Source organism: Pogona vitticeps, chromosome 3 (assembly GCF_051106095.1).
Source record: "Pogona vitticeps strain Pit_001003342236 chromosome 3, PviZW2.1, whole genome shotgun sequence".
Classification (NCBI taxonomy): Eukaryota; Metazoa; Chordata; class Lepidosauria; order Squamata; family Agamidae; genus Pogona; species Pogona vitticeps.
This window is the reverse complement of record NC_135785.1, coordinates 241,276,010-241,301,802: the sequence shown is the minus strand read 5'-3', so window position 1 is coordinate 241,301,802 and position 25,793 is coordinate 241,276,010. Positions and strand designations below refer to the sequence as shown.

Sequence of the window (25,793 nt, the reverse complement as noted above, 5' to 3'; positions counted from 1 at the left end):
GTTGCCATCTCTCCCACCGTCTCTGTCCATTTCGAGCTTAGTTGCAAGTGTCATAGTAGCTGGGAGGAAAGGTGCATTCTCCAGTAGGTATTTCCACAAGAACCCAAAGTCTTTTGGTAGTAAGTTTGTCTTGAGTACACAATTAAAAGCCATAAGCTTTACAAATGATCTGCTCCTGTAAGAGACATGAAGATTGCTAGAACTACAGTATTCTGATGGTATGGAATTCCAGGGCCTGTATTACCATATGTATGATTACGCCACTGTTTTCAAGACTATTGTTAAGTTGCAAAAGAGCAGAAACAAATGTGATGGAGGAATGTGTGGAAAATGTTTGGCTGGTTACAACATAAATCTTAAATTTCCTCATCCTAGGGAAATGTGTGAATGCTTTCTATGTCCTCTTAATCTTCTATATGTGGTATCTAGCTTTTTTTTTTTTTTGCTGCTTTTATTTCCCTACAGAAGAAAGAGCAGGAGTCTGCCAACACCTGTCAAGAATGACTGTTAGTACTCTCCTGGTCTAAATGTTAAGAGCTTGTTACACTTCCATAAAGTCCTCTTGCATCTGGTTGAAGCTCAAAGTTCAGAAGCTTCCAAAACACATGCAAACTCTGTCAAACCCAATTTAATGGCTTTCCTTTCAGTTTATGTCCAAGTCATCACCCAGTTTTCTACATATGTCAAGAAAATGAACAGCATGCTAGGCTAGAAGAACAGCTGTAGCTGAACACCACAATACTTGCTTTGCATGTAAAATCCCAGTTCAAACCCCAGGATTGTTAGACAGAGCTAGAAAAAAAAAACCCCACTCAAAACCTTGGAAAGGCACTGCTGGTCATTCTTGAAAATACTGGGATAGTTCTGAGATCAAGATTTCCTTTGTATAGGATGGAAAAGAATTTAATTAGATTCAACCTTCACAATGAAAGTAATATCTTAGGCCTCTCAAGACTCATTGTGAGAATAAATGCCCTCAACTAAAGAACTCGTGCATTTACAAGGCGTACAGAACATTTCAGAAAAATAACATATGCTCAGAACTATGCACACATTTTAAACTGCAAACAGCTAAAATGTGTTCAAAAACACACATTTGTCCGGGGGTGGGCAAACAACAGTGTGTGCGTACACACACACACACACACACACACACACACACACACACACACACACACACACACACACACACACACACACACACACACACACACACACACACACACACACACAGAGTCAGGATAGCAGGCAACTTTGTTATATTTGAAACCACCCCTACATCCCTGGACTACCAGTCTCCATCAAAACATTTGTACATTTTTTTAAAAAATGGCCCCTGGAGGTTGTGAGGATCCAAGGTATGTGGGGTGCTGAAGCAGCTGCAGCCCTCCCACATCCAGGAGTGGGCATATATAGCCCTCAGATCTCTGGCAGTTCCCTAACACTATTTTTAATCAATTACGTAATTGCATATACAGTATTAGGTAAAATGCATGAGTGAATATATTTATTAGATAGTGAGTTTGTTGCAAGTGCTCAGTTTCATGGTGAACAGAAGAAATGCTTTAAGGATGTAGTGGTGCCTCACTTAACAATTGCCTCGTTTAATGAGGAAATCGCTTGACAATTAGGTTTTTGCGATCGCAAAAATCCGTTTCACGATGATCAGTTCCTTGCCTTGGGAACTGATTTTCGCATTACGACAATCTAAAAACAGCTGATTGTTGGGTTTCAAAATGGCCACTGGGTGTACAAAATGCCCCCCCCCCGCTGTTTTCTAGGATGGATTCCTCACTTTACAGGCACCGAAAATGGCTGCCCCTATGGAGGATCTTCGCTGGACAGTGAGTTTTCAGCCCATTGGAATGCATTGAAGGGTTTTCAATACATTTCAATGGGCTTTTTTATTTCGCTTAACGAGGATTTCGCTCTACAGTGAATTCGCTGGAACGGATTATCCTCGTTAAGCGAGGCACCACTGTACACTGAAGACAACTCTGAACCTGCACATCCATCAATGCAATACTGCTTAATCTTAAGCATACATTTCTGGTTTTTTTTCCTCATGGAAATGCTCTTCAAAAATGAAGAGAAACTACACATAAAGGAAAAATGCACAAAAATTTGTTATGATCTCCAACACGGGAAAGAAAAACAAACCTCACAACCCAACATAAAATAAATACAGGGATAAAAAGGGGGTGAGTTTTGTAGGGTGAGTGCTTCTCACATCCCTACTCATGGCCATTGTGTTCCTTCAAATCCCTGACCAGCTGTGAACATTGCTGGACCATTTAGGAAGGGTAAATCTTTTATAAACTGCCTTAGGGACTTTGCAAAGTGAAGAGATTTGAGAAGATCTGCAAAGCACTTTTATCCAAAAGATCTAAAGAAATGCTTACTGACGCTAAGGGCCTGTCCAGACAGTGAATTTGGAGAGGCTTGGTTTGTGCTTAAAAGGTTCTTATCTTCAGTGCAATCTATTTTTATCTCTCACTTGAACTATACTTCCATTCACACTGGAGAAAGGTCCACCCCTTCCATTCCATACAGGTCTCTGGATCACTGGTTTACTTCTGAGTAAGTAAGCAGCAGCAACAGCAGTGGAAGACAATGGCAGCATGGGGGGGGGAATGCTGGGGTGAAGGTTGAGCAGATGGAAAGGAAGTAAACCCCCATTTCCTGCTTTTTTTCTCAGCTGGGGCTCTGCTGGGCCTGCTCTGCTTTGTGGGGGCAAAATCCATGAAGTCAACTATACTTTCTTCCCTGGCTTTCCCCATGGCCATCATTCAATGGGCCGACTCCCCCCCCTTTTTTTTTTTTACCAAGCTAGAGGAATATCAAAATAGCAGTGTATCAATGTAGCATGGTACAGTATTATAATTTCACTGCATCAGTTAGGAATTTTTCTTTAAAGATGAAAATAGAGAAGGAGGTTTCTTCATCCTCCCTTTTAATGTCACAACCCACCTAATACATCATAGGGTTATCCCCTCAGTTAAGGCCACCCAGAGCTCCATTTGAGTGCAAACTAGCTATCCACACAAGCTACACAATGGGATAATTAGTAGTGCACCAAATCAAATGAAAAGAACAGAAGTCCCTACTTCTGTGTCAGAAAGGAGTGGGACAGCTCTGGAAAGGGCAGGATGGATCAATCAAAATAGAAACATGTGTGGATGCTGTAATTGGGTTCACACCAAACTGTAAAAGCAATACAAGCAGTGGTCTATAGACTCATCTGGAAAAGCCCAATGGCTTCTAATGTCTTAGCCTTATATTTGCCTGAAGCATCTAATTCCATGAAAGGTAGGGAGGAATGCATGAAGCATAGAAGCGCAAATAAAAAAGAATAACTTACAACAGAAGATCAAAAGATAAGGGGGGCAGGAGAAGGCCAAAATTCTCAATATAGATCTCTTTAGAAGCAATTTTAAATGTGTCTCCCCTCTACACTTGCTCCATCTCATCAACCACCAAGATAACATTATTTCTTCCAATTGCACTGTTAGGATTTGAGTGTCATTATTTAAGTAAACAAAATAGCACATACAGAAGAAGAATGTATCAAGCTTGAAGAAATACCAGAAATCCTTTCCTGGAAAACTACTAATGTACAGTGGACTCTCTACTTACGGAATTAATCCATATTGGAACGGTGGCTGCAGGGCGAAAAGTCTGTAGGTCGAGTCTCCATTGACCTACAGTGCATTGAAAACCGATTAATCCCATAACCGGCCATTTTTGTTCCATTTTGGTTTCTTTCTGGTCTGTAGGTAGATTCTCCGGCTGCAAGTCGAACTTAAATTTTGCAGCCAGAGAAGTTTGTAACTCGAAAAGTCTGTAAGTCGAGCCGTCTGTAAGTTGAGGGTCCACTGTAATGCACATATAACACACATAAAGGACATAGCTACATAATCTCAACTGTAGGAAGCGAGGGAAAAGAAAATCCAAGAAGAACGGGAATAGAGTCAGCAGAATCGTGAGCATCAGTGCTCCACACAGTACAAAATTTTCTTGCAGTTAGTGCTTGTCAGTCTCTTGTCCAGATCTCCTGATATGTTCCCATCTCTTACAGCACTGTTTCATATGCACAATCCACCACTTAAGACTATCTCATGCTGCACCACAGAGCAGTCACCCTGTATCAAACTTTTCTTACAGAACTGTAAAAAAAATCATTCTGAGACACTTTGTTGCTTTGTTGTCAAATTGTTGATGATTTTCTGATACTGGTGCAATAGCAATATCAAACAACAATCTTGTTGACCAAGGCTTTGTTACTTATTAGGGTCTTCGGTGCCCTTCAAGCAACATATTACATCGCTGTCTTAGGTTTTAAAAATTCCTGTCCAAAGCAAAGTTTTACCATGTGTTGAGTACCCCTCTCTACCCCCCAAATGAGAAATTGAAATATGCTACACTGAAAGCAATAGAAAGATGTAAAGAGGGAACAATCGCTCTAGCTTTGTCAGAACTCATGGCAAATGACCGAATTTACTGGAGTTTCTGTTGACTATCAAGACTAAAAGAGCCCATTTCCACATTATAGCTATGCACAAAAATCTGTAACAGAAATACTTTCACAAATATCTTACTGTGAAGGAGGCCCAAAGGAGAGTGTGCAGTCTCATGAGACAGAGGAAGGAGTAAGGGGATTGGAACAGAAGAGTATTGATGTGGAATTAGACTCAGAGGTGAACATGGCTGAGGAGGGGGAGAAGGAAAGAGTTGAAAGAAGGGGGAAGGGGTAAATATGCCTGGTAGAGGAGAGCGAGAATCAGAAGGGGAGGAGCAAGAATTGACCGTGAGGGAGGAGAGTATAAGTAGTCAGGGGGAGCGGCGGTTTGAGGCAGAATTGGACAAGTGGGAACATAAAAGAGAGCTGGAGTGATCGCGGGAGTATGAGAGAATAAAAAAAACAGGAGCTATTGCGGGATTTTCCAAATCTGAAGTTAGGGGGATTGCTGCCAGATCCTACACCTAAAGAGGCAAGTGAGGCAAAATTATGAGACTTTGGAGTGGACAGTGATAGTATTCCCAAAGGGGAAGGGAAGAGGACAACAGGTGATACACCCCGATTAGAGAAACAATACTCCTCCATCTGAGGGAGATTGGGCCCAGCACTCATGCTGCGGCACCACCTGTGCAATGAGGAGTGCACCCCTCCAGAAACCCACCAAGACGGAGAGGTTTGGCCCAGCACCCCTGTGAGTTCAACAGACTTTGGGCGCGAGTTTGTATCGGACCGTTATGGCTTATTGCCGGAGTTAAGTGTTTTTGATCCAACTATGAACAGTGCTGATCCTTATGTAAATAATAAAGACAAAGGTGTTAAGAGTTAAGATGTCTCCTGTGATATTTCCTGCACAAAATGAGCAGTTGTTAAAATTTAAAATGGAACCCAATCACATTCACAAATATGGTAGGTTTAAGAATTTAAGAACAGCACAGGCCGGTGGTGTGCTGCAAATGCTTTATGCAAATGTCAGTCCCTGGCATCTTATGCTCCAAAGGATTTGGATTCAGAGGGCGAAAACAATTCCTGCCTGGGACCTAGGAGGGCTCTTGCTTCTCAGACTGTGCCGTGCTGGGTTTGCTGGGCAAATATAAGGCAGCTTCCTAATCAGAGCTTGGGAAAGTGATTTTTGGACTCTCTGAATCCCAATGGGACACTATCCATCTGCCCCAGCACACCAGACTCCACTAGGCAAAATTTATCATGGTTAAATTTTTTTAAAGGTGTTCGTGTGTGTGTGTGTGTGTGTTTGTGTGTGTGTGTGTGTGTGTGAGGGAGAGGGAGAGAGAGAGAGAGAGAGAGAGAGAGAGAGAGAGAAGCATGACTCAATCTCTAGGATACAGTCTACATTATAACAAAGAACTCAGTTCTTTCAACTGGAATGGGGTTCCCCTGTCTTCATCACTACAGAAGTGGAGCCACAACACTGCAGGTGGTGCTTGTTTATTCTTTCTACAGAATACACAACTTAAAAAGAAGTTCCTTTAAAACTAGTTCTGTGTATGGTCAGAGGGCGCTATACACTTTGAAGCATGCGGTGTGGTTGCAGGAAGCCATTCACTGTGTGAAGAACTCTGTTCCATTTTGGGAACAGATTTTTATTTCATTTTTGGGGCAATTCTTTAGAATCCTAAGAGGAAAAGTTGTTGTTGTCACGTGCTATCAAGTCGCCTCCAACGTATGGCAACCTTATGAATGAGCAGATTCGAACCTGTGGTACCTTGAAGGAGTCAGTACATCTCGTATTTAGATGTTCTCTTTTCCTGCTGCCTCCCACCTTTCCCTGCATTATTGTCTTTTCCAGAGAATCCTGCCTTCTCATGATGTGCCCAAAGTAGGCCAGTCTCAGCTTCAACATTTTTGCCTCCAAGGATAGTTCAGACTTGATTTGAACTAGAAACCACTTGTATGTCTTTCTCGTAGTCCAGGGTAGATACTCTCCTCCAGCACCACACTTCAAATGAATCAGTTTTTTTTCCTGTCAAGTTTTCTTTACTGTCCAGCTTTCATACCCATACATGGCAATTGGAAACACATGAGATGGGGAACAGTCACGCATTGCATAATTGCAGTACCCTGCACATTTTAATTTTTATGTGCATGAGACAATTCTGCATCCTGCGAGAATCCTAAATCAAGTTTGCTGTCTCTCTAATCTCCCCTCCCCATCGCTTCCCATTACAGGAGCTGCAAACACAGCCGTCTCTTATTAGCTCTCATAATGGTCTTGCTGAGAGAAACTCTGTACAATCACTGGTAACTGATCTCTTACTATTGTATCCCACCTGTTACTGGCTTTGGCATGAATCTCCTGTGCCTTAAAAGCCTATTATCCATCACCTGCCACTGACCTTCTCTTCCTTTCTTAACTGCCCTGGTCAGAATTAGCACACTGGGTCCTTGCCTGCCCTGACTTGTTACTCACTCCCTTGATTGTATATTGTTGTTGCTCAGGGAGGCAGTACTTCATCATGGATCAGATTCAACCAAAAACACTTTACCAAAAAAAAAGGTAATCCTTCCTAGCAGCAATAGTATAAACAATGATGGAAAGCAGTTTGGCATGGACATTTATCAGCACAGATTACTAGCTTTCTTTTGGTTGCTAACACATGGTCTTCTCTTTGCTGCTGCTTCCCCTTCTACACAAAAAGTAAACAGATCTGGGGATGAAATGTGGCAGGCAAACTCGGCCCTTGAGTAAAGACACTATCCGTTTGCAATTTAAAGTCGCAGCAGAGGGGGCCCAAACAGGGCTTGCCAGTAAGCCACTCCTGAGGGCTGAATCTAAGCTTCTTCCCATTCAAAACACACCACAGTAAACACGGTATCCTCTTCTCACGTTAGTCCTTTAGAGAGGCAAGACTACTGACTGAAAGCCAGGATTGGGCGTACATTGTTCTGCTTGAGAAAGAGCAGCGAATGCCCGCCACCACCTTGAGGCACCCAAGGCCAGTTGAGTCCTATTGCCACCTGAGGCAAAAATCCGCCCCTCTCACGAGCACCTCTGCCCTCCCTGGCAGTCGAAGCATAACAGTAATAGCATGCAAATAACAACAAACCTGCTCTTTCCCCAAGACTCCCAGCCCCCCCCTCCCGAAAGCAGCTCCCGCTTCATGTTGCCTAACGGTAGGGCCGGGCCGGGCCCAAGGCCTGGGAGCAGAATTCTCTGCTGCCACGAACTACTTGGCCCGGAATGTCTGCAGCCTCTAAATCCACGTCCTGCCAGGCACCCGCCCACTTTGGGCTCCCACCTCCCTCCCGCGCTCGCTCGCTCGCTCCCGCGCTTTCCCAGGCGGCGCGCTCCCGTGCCCGTCCCCGCGCTCTCTCCCTTACCTGACCCGGTTGTCGGTGAACTTGCTCTGCTGGGGCTGGCTCAAGTAAATGGTGCGGGCTGCTGCCTCCTCCTGGTCCGCAGAGGACGTGGCCCCGGACATCTCATCATCCGCCTTCTTGTAGCCCGACGAAGAGCAAATGGGTCCTGTCGGGAGCGGGAAGCGAAGGGTGGAGAGGGAGAAGGAGGGGGGGAAGAGAAGGGAGCAATCCGTTAGCCGAGGGGGCAGAAGGAGTCCCCGCCGGGGGCCCAGAGGAGCGAGGGAGAAGGAGGGAGCTTCCCCCCCCCCGCTCGCGCCGCCTGAGGCACAAACCCTTCCGTGCGCCCCTCTCCGTGGACGCCTCCCCAGGCAGCTCCCGCCCCCCGCAAGCCCCCGCGCTTTTGCCGAGCGGCTCACCAGGGAAGGATGAGGAGGATGAGGAGGGGGGTCCCCGGTCTAAGAGGCGCCCCTGCCGCTCTCGCGCTCCGCCTTGCCGGTGCCTCTCACCCCGGCCCTCGTGTGCGTGTGCGTGTGCGTGTGGGGGGACCCCAAAGCAGCCAACCGACCGACTGACCGACTGACTGGCTGGCTGGCTACGAGGCAACGGGAAGGAGGCGCACACCTCGCCGCGCGCTCCCGCCCAGCCGGGCTAATCATAAATAGCAATCAAAGTTCCAAGGGGGGAAAAAAACCCACGCACACAACAAAAGAATGGCACACCCTCGAGCGGCAGCGGCGGCGGCGCCGGGCGGAGAGCCCACCCCCTTTATTGATTGGCAGCGACCGCAGCCCGGAGTGGAGGCGAAGGCTCGGTTGCCTTGCCACGGCTGTCGGAGAGGGTTTCGTTTTAGTGACGGAGGGTCAGTGCTCCGGTGCCTGACTCTCAAAGGCACACGTGGTATTCCCGGACCCGAAAGATAAAGATCTTTCCCAGAAGATGATGATGATGATAACATTGATTTTTTAAAAAAATTCTGCCCCTCTTTACAAAACCTGGGAAGTTACTTTTCAGAACAGTAGTGTGATGAACCCGTTCATGACTGAGCACAGGGAGGAAGATGCTTCAGGACACAGAGCATCATCCTGCCACTGCTCAATTATGAGTTGCTACACTATGGCGTTATCCTTGTTTTTCCTAAAATTAACTTCCTAAGCTGAGCTTCAGTGGCACCCTAAATCTGCTGTCTGACACACACACACACAGACACACACACAGACACACACACACACACACCCCACTCTGCCTCATGGTAGGGTTGGCCTTCAGCTACAATCAACCTAGGGGGAGGCTAGGACGGTTGTCTTGTTGAAGTAGGCAGAATTTGCAAACCACCGATTTTCTGTTCAAATTTATACCTCAAGCACAGCAGCAATGCACCAAGATAATTTCAGATGTTGCACCTTATAGTTTAAGTAGTGTGCCTCTCTGTGTATGTGTGCTCTTCCTTGCTGCCTTAACTGAACTGGCTGTCGGTGAACTTGCTCTGCTGAGTAAAGCCCTGGACTTCAGTCCCAAAGTCCTACTTTGCTGGTACTACTGAAGAAGTGAGGGACAATTAAACTAATATCGCAGAGTGCAGGAATAAGAACAAACAACTCAGCATCTGTATTCCTTTCCTATCAGCTTTCCCTCGAAACTGCAGCTCGGGTGCAGGATCAGCTCCGGATGCTTTGCCACCAGGGCAAAGGTTAAAAAGGTGATCCTCTGATTGGTGATTCTGATTTCACGAAAGCGATGAACCTGTTTTTGGTTTTACCCTGAACGTCACAGAAGCTATCCAAGGTGCTGAAGCTTATCCCACAAATAGATTCAGCACCTTTAAAGTCTCTAGAATGAAAACCAAACCAAATTCTTTCCCTCTCACTGCTGCCACCAGGGAAAGACCTTTCCACCATTCACAACCCCTAGACTCTTGCACTTTGGGGGGAAAGTGGGCCTGGCTACGAATGTACTGACAACAGTCTTATCCGTTGCTTCATTCGGCCGCCTTTGTTTCCATGGAAATTCAGTATGACAACTCTGGCCAGGATCCGAAGAAAGATTTTGTAAATTGTACCAGGATTTTCCTGAGCAGTTCATTCTTTTACAGTTCCTTACACTGCAGACAAGGCTGTTCCCATTTTTTCTTCATCTTCAAATGGTGGTAGGATTGCTTTTGGATACAGAGCCCCCAGCCATCACTTATAATTATCAAGGTCATACAGCAGTCTGCCCCAAACCTGATGTCCTCCAGATCTATTGGTTGTTTTGTCTGGAGATGATGAGAACTCTAGTACAATACATCTGGATGGGGCACCAAGTTCATGAAAGCTGCCACAGGCAATTATAAACAGATACTATAAACCTTTACACTTGAAGGAAAAATATTATGACTCGGATTCAATTGGTAGTCCAAATGACCACAGACCCATTGAATTAATGGCTGATCAATAAGTAAAGGCTTACTTAAATCCCACTGATTCAGAGTCTGCTCTGTTTGGGACTAGTAACTGGATTTAGTCCTAAGGTTGTACTACCTGCAATCTATATCCTGATAAAAGGAAAGACACAGATAGATTGTGATTTGAATAATTTTTTTCTTAAATCCTCTACTAAATCTGTGGTAATATTTAAAAGAGAAATCCGGGAGGGGTTGGGGAAAGAGAGTCATTGGTGTACACCTACCAAGGGTGTTTGGGCAAAAATGTTGTGCATGCTTTACAATGCAGTTATAAAGATCAAGAGTGAGGTGCTTCCGTGCTGTAGAAGCTCCTGCTGCTACCAATGGGAAAGCTGAATAGAGAGGTGTGAAGATAATCTTTCTGTGGAAAAAAAGGATGTCACATTGGGAAAAGGGAAAGTTGATATCAGAAGAAGGGAAGGGATTGTATTGGTGGAGCCTTGCCCTGTGACATAATCTAGTCCTCCTTTTCGGTCTTACAAGTCAATCTAGCCCCCTTTTCATAGCTTTGCTATATTTTGCTGTATCTTACTTGAAACATAAGCCCTGCTGTGTTTAGTGGAGCTTAAGCCTTTGTGAGCATATGGAGGACTGTAGCTTTGCATTTAGTAAATGCCGATTCTGGCCATTACTCAGTGGGAAAGAGTAATGTTCAATAGAAATAACACATTCCCAATCATGTGCAGCATTGGGCTGCCAAAATTCAAGGGATGCTGCAGCATGATCAATTGATTCCCAAGTAGCTGTCAAATGCACACTGCCAGGGTAGGCTGATTAACTTCTGCTCACTTCAATTTGACCCTAGTTCACAAGGGCAGAAGCTATGCCCTTCAAAACTTTTGCCTTCAAAGGGGAAAATATGCCTAGAAGAAGGGAAATGTGCTCACTGTCACTTTGATTTGATTGATAGCTGCTGAAAAGGCAATGTTTTACCACAAAATGAACCTGTAATCATTCCTGGCCTGCCAATGCCTCAACCACCACTTAAGACATTTCAGGAGGTACAAGCAATAAAGTAAACCTTCCGCAGGAAGCAGGATAAGCATGTATTTTGAAATCAGGAAGAAAAGCATTATACCATACTAGCAAAAAGAGCACAACAAGAAGAAAAAGGCAGAAAAGATAACATCTGCAGTTGACTTTTTAATTCACTCACATTTAGATGGCCAAGTTTGTAAAATAAGTGAATAAGCAAGATATTGAAAGTGGTATTTAATGAAACTTTTTTTAATCTAGAATTAAGTTTTGCCCCTTTAGGCCCAGTTATGAGACCCATTTGAGGAAGGCTCACAGTTTGGGCTGCAGTCCCTGGAAGGTGTTAACCCATTCAACATTGCACACCAGACACTTAGCTTGTGGAGAATAGTGGCGTGCTAAATGATTAATTTGCTTAAATTATTCCAACTATTCTTCAGCAAAATGTGAAGTAGTGTGTTGACTTGTGGTAAGTATAAATGGAATGATACACACATTAATCTCTGAGAGGTGGTATTGCGGTGTGGTAGGAAGCAGAGCTTGTGAAAGTTCAGCATCCAGAATGCCCCCACCTAGTGGTGTCCATACAGGCTAGGAGATTCTAGGAGGCACAGTCCAGAAAAGTAACTTGTCAAATCTCTAATGCAAAAGGTATGTCATCATGCAAGCTAGGTTGTGTTGAATTTGGCATGGTGTATTAGTGGCCACAAATGTATGACAGCTAAATTGCTACATAAAGTCCCATTTTGGGTAAAAACCGATTCTGACCCTCTGTTGGTAGAATGCACAGAGTTTGGCATGGCTTGGCCCATGATCCAGCTGCCCAACCGCTCTAGATGAATCCTCCCTATCACCCTGCCTGCATGCTTAGGAAAACACAGTTCTGATAATAATAGTTTACAACTGTGTGATGAAAACTTTTACTACTGATTATGGGAGTTCAAGCTGATAAGACCAAGCCTGAAATCCAATTGCTAGTCCCAACAAGAGTAGACCCATTGAATCACTGGCATTTACATATAGGTTAACTTACCATACCAATTATGTCAATTTATTCTACTTAGAATTAGCAATAGGATTAAAGCCCAAATTATTTTATCCAGAGCATTTACTAAATCCAGTTATATATGTATGCCCACTTAAACAGACGTACATCTGGAAAATCTGGCACTACTGTACAGTATTAGGTTTGCCATAGGATACGCATAGTTTAAAAACATGTGTACATGAAAGTACCTCTTTTTTGTTGTTTTTGAGGTATAAAATCTTTAAAGCCAGTGTGACAGCTAGACTGAGGTTACGGAAATTCAGATTCTAGTCTCACTAAGCCGTGGGACTCAGTGACCTTTGTTGCTGTTGTTTAGTCGTTTAGTCATGTCCGACTTTTTGTGACCCCCATGGAACAGAGCACGCCAGGCCCTCCTGTCTTCCACTGCCTCCCAGAGTTTGGTCAAATTCATGTTGGCAGCTTTGATGACACTGTCCAACCATCTTGTCCTCTGTCGTCCCCGTCTCCTCTTGCCTTCACACTTTCCCAACATCAGGGTCTTTTTCAGGGAGTCTTCTCTTCTCATTAGATGGCCAAAGTATTGGAGCTTCAGCTTCAGAATCTGTCCTTCCAGTGAGCACTCAGGGTTGATTTCCTGCAAAGTGGATAGGTTTGTTCTCCTTTGAAGTCCAGGGGACTCTCAAGAGTCTCCTCCAGCATTCCAGTTCAAAAGCATCAATTCTTCAGTGGTCAGCCTTCTTTATGGTCCAGCTCTCACTTCCATACATCACTACAGGAAAAACCATAGCTTTGACTATGCGGACCTTTGTCAGCAAGGTGATGTCTCTGCTTTTTAACATGTTGTCTAGGTTTGTATTCGCTTTCCTCCCGAGAAGCAGGTGTCTTTTAATTTCGTGGCTGCTGTCACCATCTGCAGTGATCATGGAGCCCAAGAAGGTAAACTCTGTCACTGCCTCCATATCTTCCCCTTCTATTTGCCAGGAGGTGAGGGACCAGTGGCCATGATCTTAGTTTTTTTGATGTTGAGCTTCACCCATTTTTTGTGCTCTCCTCTTTCACTCTCATTAAGAGGTTCTTAATTCCTCCTCACTTTCTGCCATCAGAGTACTGTAGTATCATCTGCATATCTGAGGTTGTTGATATTTTTTTTTCCCTTTGGCAATCTTAATTCCAGTTTGGGATTCTCTCTCACATCCTTGAAAGGTCATTGTAAGGTAATTGTAATGATCAAGTAAGACAGAGGAGAGCTAAATATGCTACCTTGAGCCCATTGAAAAAAAAGCAAAATATCAATATAGCTGATAGATACATTAAATAAATGTAAATATACACAGCAATTGTGTTTGCTGTGTAAAATGTGGAGTTGCACTAATGGAACTGAAAGAAAATGAAACCACAGATTTTAATGGGAAACAGATGTTCGGAAATTACCAATTCCACAGAAGATCATAGTGTTATTACATGCATAATGGAATATAATTTTGATTTGCAAGTATACAGGGAAACACTAGTCGATTCATAATTTTACTTTACATGTGTCTACTGAAATCAAATGCAAAGTAGCATATCCTCATCAGAACAGCCCCAAAAGAAAAAGATAAAGCAGAGGGGATTAAAAGGACAAACAAAAGAGACCAAGCAGCTGGGACTGGTTAAAAGAATTATGCATGCATCACTTAGCCAAAACAATAAAAAGATCTACACAAAGTATACATGTAAAGTATGTCAATGATAATAAATAAATAAATACAAGAAACAAGCTTGTTAAGAATGCCAGACCAGAAGAATGATCTAACCAAAAACAGAAGGAACACACAGAAAAACTGAGAGTCAATGGTCCTGAAAAAGATGTGTTCTGTTCATTTGAGAGCCTGTTCTGTTCAGGCTTTCACATATATTTGCAAGAGTTCAAAAATACAAAACCTTTTAGTGGCTTGCATATGAATATACATGAGCATTTATTGGAAGGAGGTATCTTTCACCTTTAAAAAGCAACAGGTAAAACCCACACTGTTGTGGGATTGCAAAATTAAAGAAATAAAAAGAAAAGGTAAGGCAAAGAAAGAAAAACTGCACTCCCACCCCACCTCACATATTGTTTCACACAAAAACTATGAACACTTTTCCAGGTACACCTCTGTATCTCTTCTCTCCACCTAGGGGCACTTCATGGTCCATGCAGGAACCTATCCCTCCCATCAGCCTGCTTAACTGTAGGCTGCTTCTGTTTCCACCCTTTATTTTAATAATGAGACAAGGTTTGCTAGAATTCAGGGTTTGAAGAGTCTTTCCTGGCAAAACCCATCCTGTGAACACAAGAAGAAACTGCCTGTCTCAGAGAAGTAGCAGCTTGCCCCCTCTCATCAGTACCATAAACAGGTTTGTACAGTTCAGAAATACACTCCATACAGAAAAAAAGCTTCCCAGCTGTTTTCTCTTGAGGAATCCACCGCTTCTTCAGCAAATGCAAGCAGCTTATTAAGGTTCACCTCATACCCCTCCCTAAGCATCAGAGAAAGGTAAAGAGGGACAAGCAGGGCCTGCAATAAGAAACGTCCCCAGTCTCTCAAAGGAACAATCCTATTCTTGTCTTTCAGCAGCCTGGAACATAGTAAGGTGTTTATAGAGAGAATGTTTTCATTTATTTACTCTGCAGAAACATCAGGTTGCTTGCATTTAATTTTTGTGGCCTTACGATTTGTTACCTGTTTTTATAAATGTGGAATTCATTCAGTATTATATACGTTCATTTTAATTTTTTTATTTATTTTTAATTTTATCTCAATTTTTGATTTATCAGGTTTTCAGACTATCATCATCCTTCTTGTTTTTCTCCTGACCTCATTTAACAAATCCCAGACAATCCGCCAATACTTGGTGCCCAATGCCAGCATTTATCTGCTCATGCTTAAGAGTGCTTTCTTCATTCGTATCAGAAGCACTACAACACAATTAATAAAATGCAATAGTTGTAAAGCTTAGATAAATATGTCAGACAATTTTTGCCTAGACATCAAAGACACTGGGGGCAACTAACATCAAATATCCCATAGTATATATTTGAGGGCCATAGAGTACACTACGTAGGTATGACATTGCCTGTTCTTCTCTATGCTCAGAGTGAACTATGGGGTGCACATGTATATCCTGACCCCATATGTCCCTGCATATCCAGTTGCCTTTTAGACTTTCACGCACTGAGTACAAAGGTGTAAGGATGTTCCACTAAATATTCTTGCAGAGTTCCCATGATTAGAAACTCTCATGAAGTAGAATAAGCCAAACTTGTTCTAAGATCCCCATGCAGACCTTGACCTTCAAGATAGGTGTACAGGGTTCACATATGCACTTCCTTTCTAAGCTGAATCATCATTTTCACCATCGTCTTAGAGCCACAGAGCTGGATCATTGAGTCCAGCCCTAAACCACCCATGAGCAGATGTCCAAGGCTTGAGGTGTTATCTAAGGATGAAGATGGACTTGCATTTTAAGACTGGAAGAAGGGTTTCAACACACAATTTTCTAACCTAAAAATGAATGCACCAAAATGTGTGTTAACCCCACACATTAATTAAATGAAGGCCAGATGGGTTCCATAATTCCTCAAGTTTTGTAAGCAAGGACTCCAGTTACATTCTGGCAATATGGTTAAAGAACAGGGATGCACAAAATATGAGCTAATAAACTGAATACATCCCATCACCCAACCTGTCTGATGTTTGTGGTTATCATGCCAGTCATGCGTTCTATGCATAGCTAGTTGGCAGTGTTTCAGTGCTCATGTTTGCTTTAAAATACAGACAATGAGTGTTCTGCTAGATAGATGTGACCTTGTAGATTCTGTACCGGCTCAGGAAACTTTGGCTTTTCCAATATTTTGGAATACAGCTCTCACAGTCTCTTACCATTGGCCATGTTGGATAGGGTTAATGGGGAGGGTAGTCAATTGATTCATTGATTCACTTGTTGGGTTTGTCTGATTATATGTGGTGTTTCTTTTATCACATTTTGATTTGTCTTATTTTATGTTTGTCTCACTCTGGATGTAAACTCCCCAGAGTAGTATTTATCACTAACTGGCAAGGTACACAAGTTGAAGGAAGGAAGGAAGGAAGGAAGGAAGGAAGGAAGGAAGGAAGGAAGGAAGGAAGGAAGGAAGGAAGGAAGGAAGGAAGGAAGGAAGGAAGGAAGGGAGGGAGGGAGGGAGGGAGGGAGGGAGGGAGGGAAGGGGAGGGGAGGGGAGGGGAGGGGAGGGGAGAGGAAGGGGAGGAAAACAAACAAATAAACAAACAAAGTTCAAAAATATCAAAAGTTGTCAATTCCTGACCTACACCCTATTTTGCTATCATACTTGAATTATTCAACACACTGCCATACCAAATATCGGAGTCTTTATTTAATAGCTGTTATTCAGTAACCTGGCACATGGGCAGGGCGCATTTCACAGGGAACAATGAAGGAGAACCCTCCCCCCAAAAATTGCTGCCTGAACCAGCATATATTATGAGGGGTGCCTAGTCTGTGTTTATCCCTTTTAGCTGGAGACTGTGCGCTTAAAGACCTGCTGTCCACGTGTTCATACGAACCAAACATCCAATAACGTAAATGTTGAGAATGCTGTCAGATGAATAGGCTTACAAGTGCCTCAGCTCACCTTTGTAATGAATGAATACATGCTCTGCTTGACTTTTGAATGAGATGAGGGCATGTGGGGCAGAACCTACTTGTATCCCCACACATCACACCACATTTAGCCCTAGACACGTTTAGGCTTGACACCACAATAGAACGGCTGCCTGTGCATCACAGAAAGCGTGGATCATAATGAGTCAGTTATATACTGATTGCACAGCTTTGTCCCCCTTATTAGATGGCCCATCCTGACATGATGTCCACCAGAGAAAAGAACATTATTCCTTATTTTATTGTGACACATAAACTCCCTACTGTCTCTTTTTATTGAGGTGAATAATAGATATCATTCAACTATTTCAACCTTTTGAATTTATTCTACAAATTATTCTTAACCATACCTCCAGTGTGAAAAACTGTGGTGCCCAATTTTGTAGCAGTTCTGAGGCCAATATGACCCATGAGTCTTAAATACACTACAACATGAAAGGTTGTCTGTGCACGCTAGCCTGTTTTGACCGCTTTGACATTCAGAACTTGCAACTTCAATCAAAAGCACAAGAAAAGCAAAACCACTGAAAGGACATTTACCTACAGACATGAGCCTCCCCCAGCAGTGGCAGCATCAGAGGCACGTTGTTCAGCCTGGTTTCGGCCCAGCAGGATAAAAGAAGCAGCGGTAGTCCTCCCAAGGCCACTGCAGCATTAGACGGGCTTGAGGCTGATTAAAATGATCCCTGTGGTAAAGCTGCAGAAGGGATGTTTCCAACTGTTCTGTGTTTGATTTGCAGAGTGGGATGGATTTGCATGAGCATGTGTGTGTGTGCGCGCGTGCGTGTGCGCTCGCACGTGCATGTGTGCACACAGCCGCAAATGAAGCTTGTATTCTGTAAGCTCAGATATAGGATTCTGAAAGGCTGCCCACTCTTGCAAGGTCCAACTGAAGAGGTAATGGAACTTCTACAGCCTTACATTTTGATGCACATTAAGTTTGGCCTGCTCTGTGATGCCCTCTGTTCTGCCCTACACCTCAGGTTTGTCAGTTACATATAAACATGTCTCACCTGCAGACTCTTCCAGTAATCAAAGTGACCAGGGCTGTGTGTATACCAAATGTCAGCTCTCTAAAGGGCTTGGATGTACAGTCGTGCCCCACTTAACGATTACTCCGCATTACGCCGAATCCGCTTCACGACGATATTTTTGCAATCGCAATTGCGATCGCAAAACGATGTTTTAAATGGGTTTTTTTTCGCTTTGCGAAGATCAGTTCCCTGCTTCGGGAACTGATTCTTCGCATTACAATGATCAAAACAGCTGATTGTTGGGTTTTCAAAATGGCCACCGGGTGCTCAAAATGGCTCCCTGCTGTGCTTAGGGACAGATTCCTCGATATACAGGCACCGAAAATGGCCGCCGTATGGAGGATCTTGGTTGGACGGTGAGTTTTCAGCCCACTGGAACACATTAATCGGGTTTTAATGTATTTCAATGGGTTTTTTATTTTCGCTTTACGACGTTTTCGCTCTACAGCGATTTCGCTGGAATGAATTAATGTCATTAAGTGAGGCACCACTGTATGGCAAATGTTTAGAAAAAACTTTTCAATCTGAAAGTACTGTACGTAGTTAAACTCTAGGCTTCTACATGGAGGTCTATGGCGGAGGAAGAATTTGCCTCCCCCCCCCCCCGTTATGACTCTCTTCCCCTGGTTTTGGGGGTACCTTTCTTGCCTCCACTCCTATGAGGACATCAGTGCTTGGAAATAGTTACTCACAGTCAACAGTTGGCCGCTTTTTTCTTTTAACTGTGTACATAAAAGGCCTGTTATGGACACATTTCCTCTTTATCACTGTTTCTTTAAGTGAGTATTAGCTATCCACGTTAACAAGCAGAAAACCCTGTTGTTTTGAGTGGACAATCTCTGGCTTATGCCACTGCAAGCCAGACACTGCATGAAACAAAACACTTGAAGAGGTGTTACACGCAGCAGTGATTGCTTGCAAGTGAATGCCAGCAAGATTTTGCACATTAATTCCTTCTTTCGATGATACAGGCGTACCTACGTTTTACTGTTGTTACTGTTAAGTGCAGTGAAGTTGTCTCAGAATTCATGGCAAGCCTGTGAACGAGTGGCCTCAAAATGTCCTGTCCTTAATCGCCCTGCTCAGCTCTTGGAAACGCAAGGCTGTGGCTTCCTTGATGGAGGCAATCTATCTCTTATTTGGTCTTCCTCCACTACAATTATAAATTCATGAGGGGTAATATCACTTCTTTTACTGTGTCATTTTAAAAGTTTCTAATATAGTTACAGAGATGTGTACTCATTAAATGGTACAGGAGGAAAATGATGCAGTTCAAATGCTGGTTGACATTCTGCCTTGTGCTTGGTCGTGGTTGTCGAGGGACTCATGTGGTTTTGTACTGAGGGCCGGTGGTGTCCTGTATCATTCAGATTTTGTAAAAGGAACCAAACAGATATTTTAACTACTTTTGTGAAACAGAAAAGTAATGGCCTGCTTTAAAACTATAATTAGTATAATAACTACGGTAACTACTTTTAAAAAAATATTAGCACTATTACTGTATTTAATTATTTTTTAAAAAATAACTTTCCAAATTCTGTAGGAAATCTGTAAGTATCTCCCTTTCAAATTTTTCAGGATACCAGTAAGGTTTTGGCTATGTATGTGCCAAATTTCAGGAGGTTTTTTTGGAAGAAACTGAAACATTTGAGATATAAGTTACAGCATCAAAAATTCCCTCAATTACTCCAAATATGGAGCTATGCCCATAGTTCCAGATCTTTAATCAAGCTGGCTTTCATCTGCTAAACATTCTCTCAATGAGGCTATGAGATTTATATCTCTCTACAGTCTGTATACTTCAGAGGCTGTTATTAACCCTGCTCCTACCCTCCCAGGTGATAAACCCTTCCCAGAGTGAATATTGCTACTTTTCAAAATGGCTGCTGTCGGAAAAATTAGAGCATCCTTAAAGGGCAACTGTACCCAATTAAAATGGCATCAGCTAAATCAGTGGTTCCCAACCTTGGGCCTCCTGATGTTTTTAGACTACAACTCCCAGAAGCCTTCACCACCACCTCTGCTGGCCAGGATTTCTGGGAGTTGAAGTCCAAGAACATCTGGAGGCTCCAGGTTGGGGACCACTGAGCTAAATTATGAGGCTAAATGTTTTTCCTTCTCTGAAATATTTTATTTATATATTCATTTAAAATATTTTTACCCAGCCTTTCTCCTTAAAAAGGACCCTAGGTGGTTTACATGATTAAAAGACAATACTTAAAAGCTAAAAACAATATATATACAAATATTAAAAATAATCAAACCAATACCACACCAAAACAGTAAATAAAATGAACACCAAAAACAAATTCAAAGCACCAAGGCACAACACTCAATTTAAAAACCCATTTGAGACAGCCAATCAGTAAGGATAAACAGTACAATTACAAGTTTTGCCACCATGTAGTCTTCCCCCACAAACAAAAGGCATCTAGGGCACCCATTAAGCATTGGCTGATAACATTATTGTTCATTCTTTTTGTTTTGGTTCTGTCTGTCAATTCATTGCTGAGAATATTCAGGACACAATGCATTTGTTTGTTCTCTTAATGTTACTACTGCATAATGCATGAGAGATACCATAAAGCAAATAAGTGAAATCTCAAAGAACATTACTTGTTTTTTTTACACAGTGACATCCAGACACCAAATAAAATTCATCTGTCCTCCTTTCCATAATGGCACTATTATGTTCTTTCTTTCCTCTGATTTTAACTAGTCTCCAACTAGCCCTCCTGTGATAAGTGCAATGTCTAGCCATGTACTGCAAAGCACCATGAAGTTAGTTTAGAAATTAGGGCTGCTGGGCATTCTAAGGGTTCATATGGCAGAACTGTGAAACCACAAAGAACTCTGAGGGAAGCAATCACTCAGCAACCTTTTGACCCCAGAAAGCACCTCTGTGGGACAAAGAAACTCTTTTCAGCTTGTTTTTTTGACAATATGGCAAAGTTCTATCCATAGAATATTGGTATAGCATTTTGCCTTTCTCCTCATTGATCCTCATTGAGATCAACATTAATCGTGTGTCCATACTTATGGAGCAAGTGTTTACAATCTAGATGTTTTTGAATGTCAACTTCAAGAAGCCTGGTCTTGCACAGCTGGTGGTTAGGGCTTTTGGGAGTTGTAGCAGAACATTCAGAGCTCCACCTTTAGGAACCATTGTTCTTTCTGTTAATGTGCTGTCAAGTCATTTCCAACTCATGGTTACCCTATGAATTAATGATATCCAGGTCTTATTATTAGCAGCCCTGTTCCGTTATTGCAAACTAAAAGCCATTGTTTCCTTTATTGAGTTGATCCATCTCTTGTTAACAACTGGCCTAGAGAAAGAAAATTTAAGCCTTGCCCTCATTAAAATACAGTGGACCCTCTACTTACAGAATTAATCTGTATTGGAACGGTGGCTGCAGGTCGAAAAGTCTGTAGGTCGAGGCTCCATTGACCTACAATGCATTGCAAACCGATTAATCCCATAACCGGCCGTTTTTGTTCCGTTTTTGTTCCGTTTTTGTTCCATTTGGTTTTTTTCTGGTCTGTAAGTCGATTCTCTGGCTGCAAGTCGAACCTAAATTTTGCAGCCAGAGAAGTCTATAACTCGAAAAGTCTGTAAGTCGAGGTGTCTGTAAGTCGAGGGTCCACTGTACCTTACTTGTTGAAAATGCAGGACTTAAAATTAGGGCAGTCAAATTAATGTGTCATTTTATTTGGATTACCTTTCAAATGTATTATTATTTAAAATCCTAGTTGCCAAATGAGTCTTAACAATGACCTTCTCCATTCCAGGTACAGAGGAATCTTTCTTCCACATTGGAAAGAGTGCAACATCCTACATCAGTGGAAAGCAATCCAGCACAGGATATGCAAACCAGTTGCAGTTCAATAAAGTACTGTAATTCTTTCATGCTCTGGCAACAGCTTCTTCTGTTCAGCATCTTCTCTCCTTTAAAATGCATTTTGATACAGTACAGCTGGCTAAATATTGGAGTGAGGAGAAGCATGAGAGAACAAGTATCTTCCTTCATCAGAAAAAGCTTTCATTTATTTAAAAAAATATACAGAAAAACACTGCTTAGCTGGTGCTCTCTCTGCCCTCTCAATTGTTTGACTCAGAGAACCAGCTGTAAAATAATAAATAATGGTTAAAGTGCTGGCACTTCAGAGACTATTGTTTAAAACCAGGAGCAAGCAAGGAAACTCGGTGAGCACATATAAACCATTTGTTTCCGAGGTCTTGGACCTGCCGGTCACCATGTGTAGCCAGGAGGGAAAAGGCAAAAGTGGGCAGAAGGAGGCTCTAGGGTTCAGAAATCTATTTCTAATATGGAAAATGTGCACTATTGACCTTAAGTGGGGTCGTTCAGAATGGTAAGCACATTTCAAACTCTGACAGCTATATGTAACCTGGAAATGCGTGTGCATAGACATAATCAATTAATTGGCTAATCAGTTAAAACATTGAGAATTACAGGAAAAACCTCTCAGGGCTCATTCAGACAGTAGGATTGTTTCCAATCATTCTTGGGTCATTCTGGTATTTTTGTTGCATATTTGGATACATCATCCTTATATTAGCTTCCACATATGAGAGCAAGGTGTACTGGAATGTACTGGGTCATCCCAGTAACACCTGTACACACACATCCAAAACTGCTCCCTGGTGGCTCACTCTCAACATTGATTGTCCTCCTATTTTGCCTATCTTCTGTGTCCTTTCTCTTGCCTACTTCCTTCTCTCTTCCCTTTCCTCCTTGTTTTACCCATCCACGGGACATAGACAGTTATTAACTCAAAAAAATATCCATAAGGAAACATGATTGCTGACACCAGATTAAGCCCTATACTGTGTGGGCACCAGGATGCAGTACAGGTATCATGGGTGCAAGGAAAGCTGAACAACGCCCAGTGTGGATGGGCTTTGAGTTAGAGCTTCACTGTTGCACTTGCCCTCTATAGCTGCCATCACCACCCACCTCGCCATACGCGTACACTTGAGAAATAATTGAGAGTATAGCTGGCATGGGTCTGACTTCCACTGCAACCTTTTGCACTGCTTATAAGCAAGCTGCTTAGACTTCAGTTTTTATATTAGGAAACATGTTGTGTCTTCTCAGCACACAAGGGATGCACCGAACAATGTGTTGCTCTTCCATGTACTCTTCTAATCATTTCCATTGTGGTCTTCAGAAGAATGCACAAAGGAACACATTGTCCCAGGGCACAATTAAAGAAGCAGTCATCCAGGCTGGTAAAAAAAGAGCCCTGCTGAAAAAAATAAATCTATTCATGCTACTGAAAGCAGCAAAATAAATTACTGCTTTGCATTTAGTTTGGTTACCACACTGCTGTAAAACAAGAATATAAGCGGAAATAAGAAACAATTAACTTAGAAAAATCAAAAGGAGAAGCAGTTATTGCAAAAATGATCAATACCTTCCTGCAAAACTTGAGAGTTCCTCTGGGCTAATTTTATAATAAGAGAAATCATTTTAACCTTGAAAAAACATTCAGTGGTTTGGAAAGCATCTGGAGCATTTAGGGAGGGCCAGCCAAGTATGTGGCAGTCTTTCTCAAGGAGTGTGTACCAAAGTACAAAAGAAAACTCTCAAGTGGATCTATGATTGTGTTTAAAAGGAGGACAATATTAGGCTTTTCCTAACGTTATTCAAGAATGCTGTGTCTAATGTGCTTTTTCCACAGGTCTCTCAAAGAGCTCAATTATGTGAGGATATTGCAGAGATGTTTACTTTCAGATAGATTTTTTCAAAGCAAACAATGGTAAACAATGAGGACAGAAGATCTGCATCTTGAACAGTTGCAAAACAGGAACATTCAGTATATGCCTGACAGCATGGAAGACTGTGGGGAGGAAGACGTAAGCACACGGGGATAGTGCGTCCTCTGAGAAGCATGGCACCTCACCACAAATGGCAGAGTGAAGAGACTTCTGCTCAGACCACGACTTGACAATGTCCACATGCTCCCAAAAACTTTGACCCCAATGATGATGCCCCCACAAACCCAGCTATGGGTGGGGAAAAATGGATGCATAGAGGATGACATCTAGCTTAGACCTCAGTCCAAGATCCATAGCTGTAAATTTGCTTTTGGATTAATGATGTGTTCAAAACATAGTTGGACAAAACTGTTCTACTGCAATTAAAATATTAAACAAAGCAAATGTTCAGATATGAGTAATGAAAATGTCATAATTCAGACAGAATGTCTCTAGTTGGATTTAATCTTGGCAGCCGATATCTTATTTGTCACCTCAATAATTATAAAACACAAGTGAGCATTCATTCAAACACTAAATGTCTTTTCTGCAGTGCAGAGAAGTGACTTAAGGGAGATGAATAACCTGCTCAGAGATTAAAGAATATATAACAGAGTCCTGGCAAAGGCAAAAGAAAAGAACTTGACACATGCAAACAAACACACATACAGAATTAATGGAATCCATTGAAGAAATAAAATAAACAATATCAGTAACACAAGACTTAGTAACAATTTGAGCAGACATTAAATTCCAAAACCTGTAAGATATGCTGAATTTAAAAATACCAATATGAAAGAATTTTAGCCTGGAACGACCTTGGGCTCAAAGGTAGGGAAAAAAAAGAAAAGACATGCATTCAATAAGTAATAAACAAATACTGATAATTAACATGTTGGTTTCTGCTTTTATGGTAGTTACGTAGTTGTAAAGTGTTTCGTCCCTTCAAGTTATTTAATCTCTCTTGTGATCAGATTACTCTCTGATTTTGGTTTCTATATTTACATTCAAGTACATGGCAGATGATACCTAGTAGTAATTTGCAACTAGAATAGGCCCATCGATTCAGTGGGGATCTGATGAGTCAATTCCTCTTTATGTGCCATTGATTCAGTGGGTTTACTCTAGTTGAGACTTATTACTGGATTTCAGCCATTGTAATTAAGCTGGCTGGATCGCTCAGTGAGCTGGAGGACTTGACTGCAGAGTTAGGGGTCAATTTCCAACTATGTCTTTAGGAGAAGAGCCAACCTGTGCGGTCTTGGGCAAGCAATACAGTCCAAGAGCCTCATCAAAAGAAGAGAACAATGAACTGCATCTGAGTACTCTATACTGTACCTAGAAAGCTCTGGAAAGGTTTGTCATAAGCTGGAATGGATTTGATGGCACATAATTATTAATTATGCATTGTTGTATTTTCTGGATTAAATACTGGAGTTGACGGTAGCTCTCCAGGGTTTAAGGCAGGGATCTTTCCTATTCCTATCTGGAGATTAGAGATTGAGTCTGACACCCTTTGTGGGTAAAGCAGATGCTTTATTACAGATCTGTCCCAAACAGATCCCAGTGAAATATTTGCTTGCCCATGTTTTTATATGCCAGATACTGAAAGCCAGGGGCTCACGTCTCCCATAATACTAGACCAGGGTGGGTGGAGTCCCCCTTCCACTGATACAATTAAACAATACTGGAGAAAGGCCCCTGACCAGTTGGTGGTCAATCAAAAGTGCATTAAAGACAATCACACACAAAAAGATATAGACTACTATTGTTAGGTGAGCCCTCCCAGGAGTAAATGTGGGAAAGGCACAGGTCCCCAATGCCATATATTCCTCCAACTCTTTATCAAACTTTTGTGCCACCTCGAGGCCATAAATTCCAGTTTTTTTGCTGGCACTCTAGGTTTGTATTGAAATATACCATGGGGGTTTGTAGATAATACTGATCCTGTCAAGGATAATTTCACATTGAGGGAGAACAAGGCCTATGGTAATCAGCAGCCATACTTGACAGGTGTGCAAAATGCTGAATCATGCAGT

At 42.3% G+C, this 25,793-nt stretch overlaps 1 protein-coding gene across 6 annotated transcripts in view; it reads right to left on the bottom strand.

Moving 5' to 3' along the window:
• Positions 1-25,793, bottom strand: part of ATP8A2 (ATPase phospholipid transporting 8A2) — a 417,881-nt gene that overhangs the window by 367,045 nt on the left and 25,043 nt on the right. For 4 of the 6 annotated variants that reach the window (XM_020788593.3, XM_072993721.2, XM_072993722.2 and 1 more), the window contains exon 2: positions 7,856-8,000. In XM_020788593.3, coding sequence (XP_020644252.1) covers positions 7,856-8,000 — 145 coding nt within the window. Of the gene's footprint in view, positions 1-7,855; positions 8,001-8,250; positions 8,415-25,793 lie in introns of those variants that run through there. The other 2 variants (XM_072993723.2, XM_078390019.1) reach the window with 2 other exon arrangements.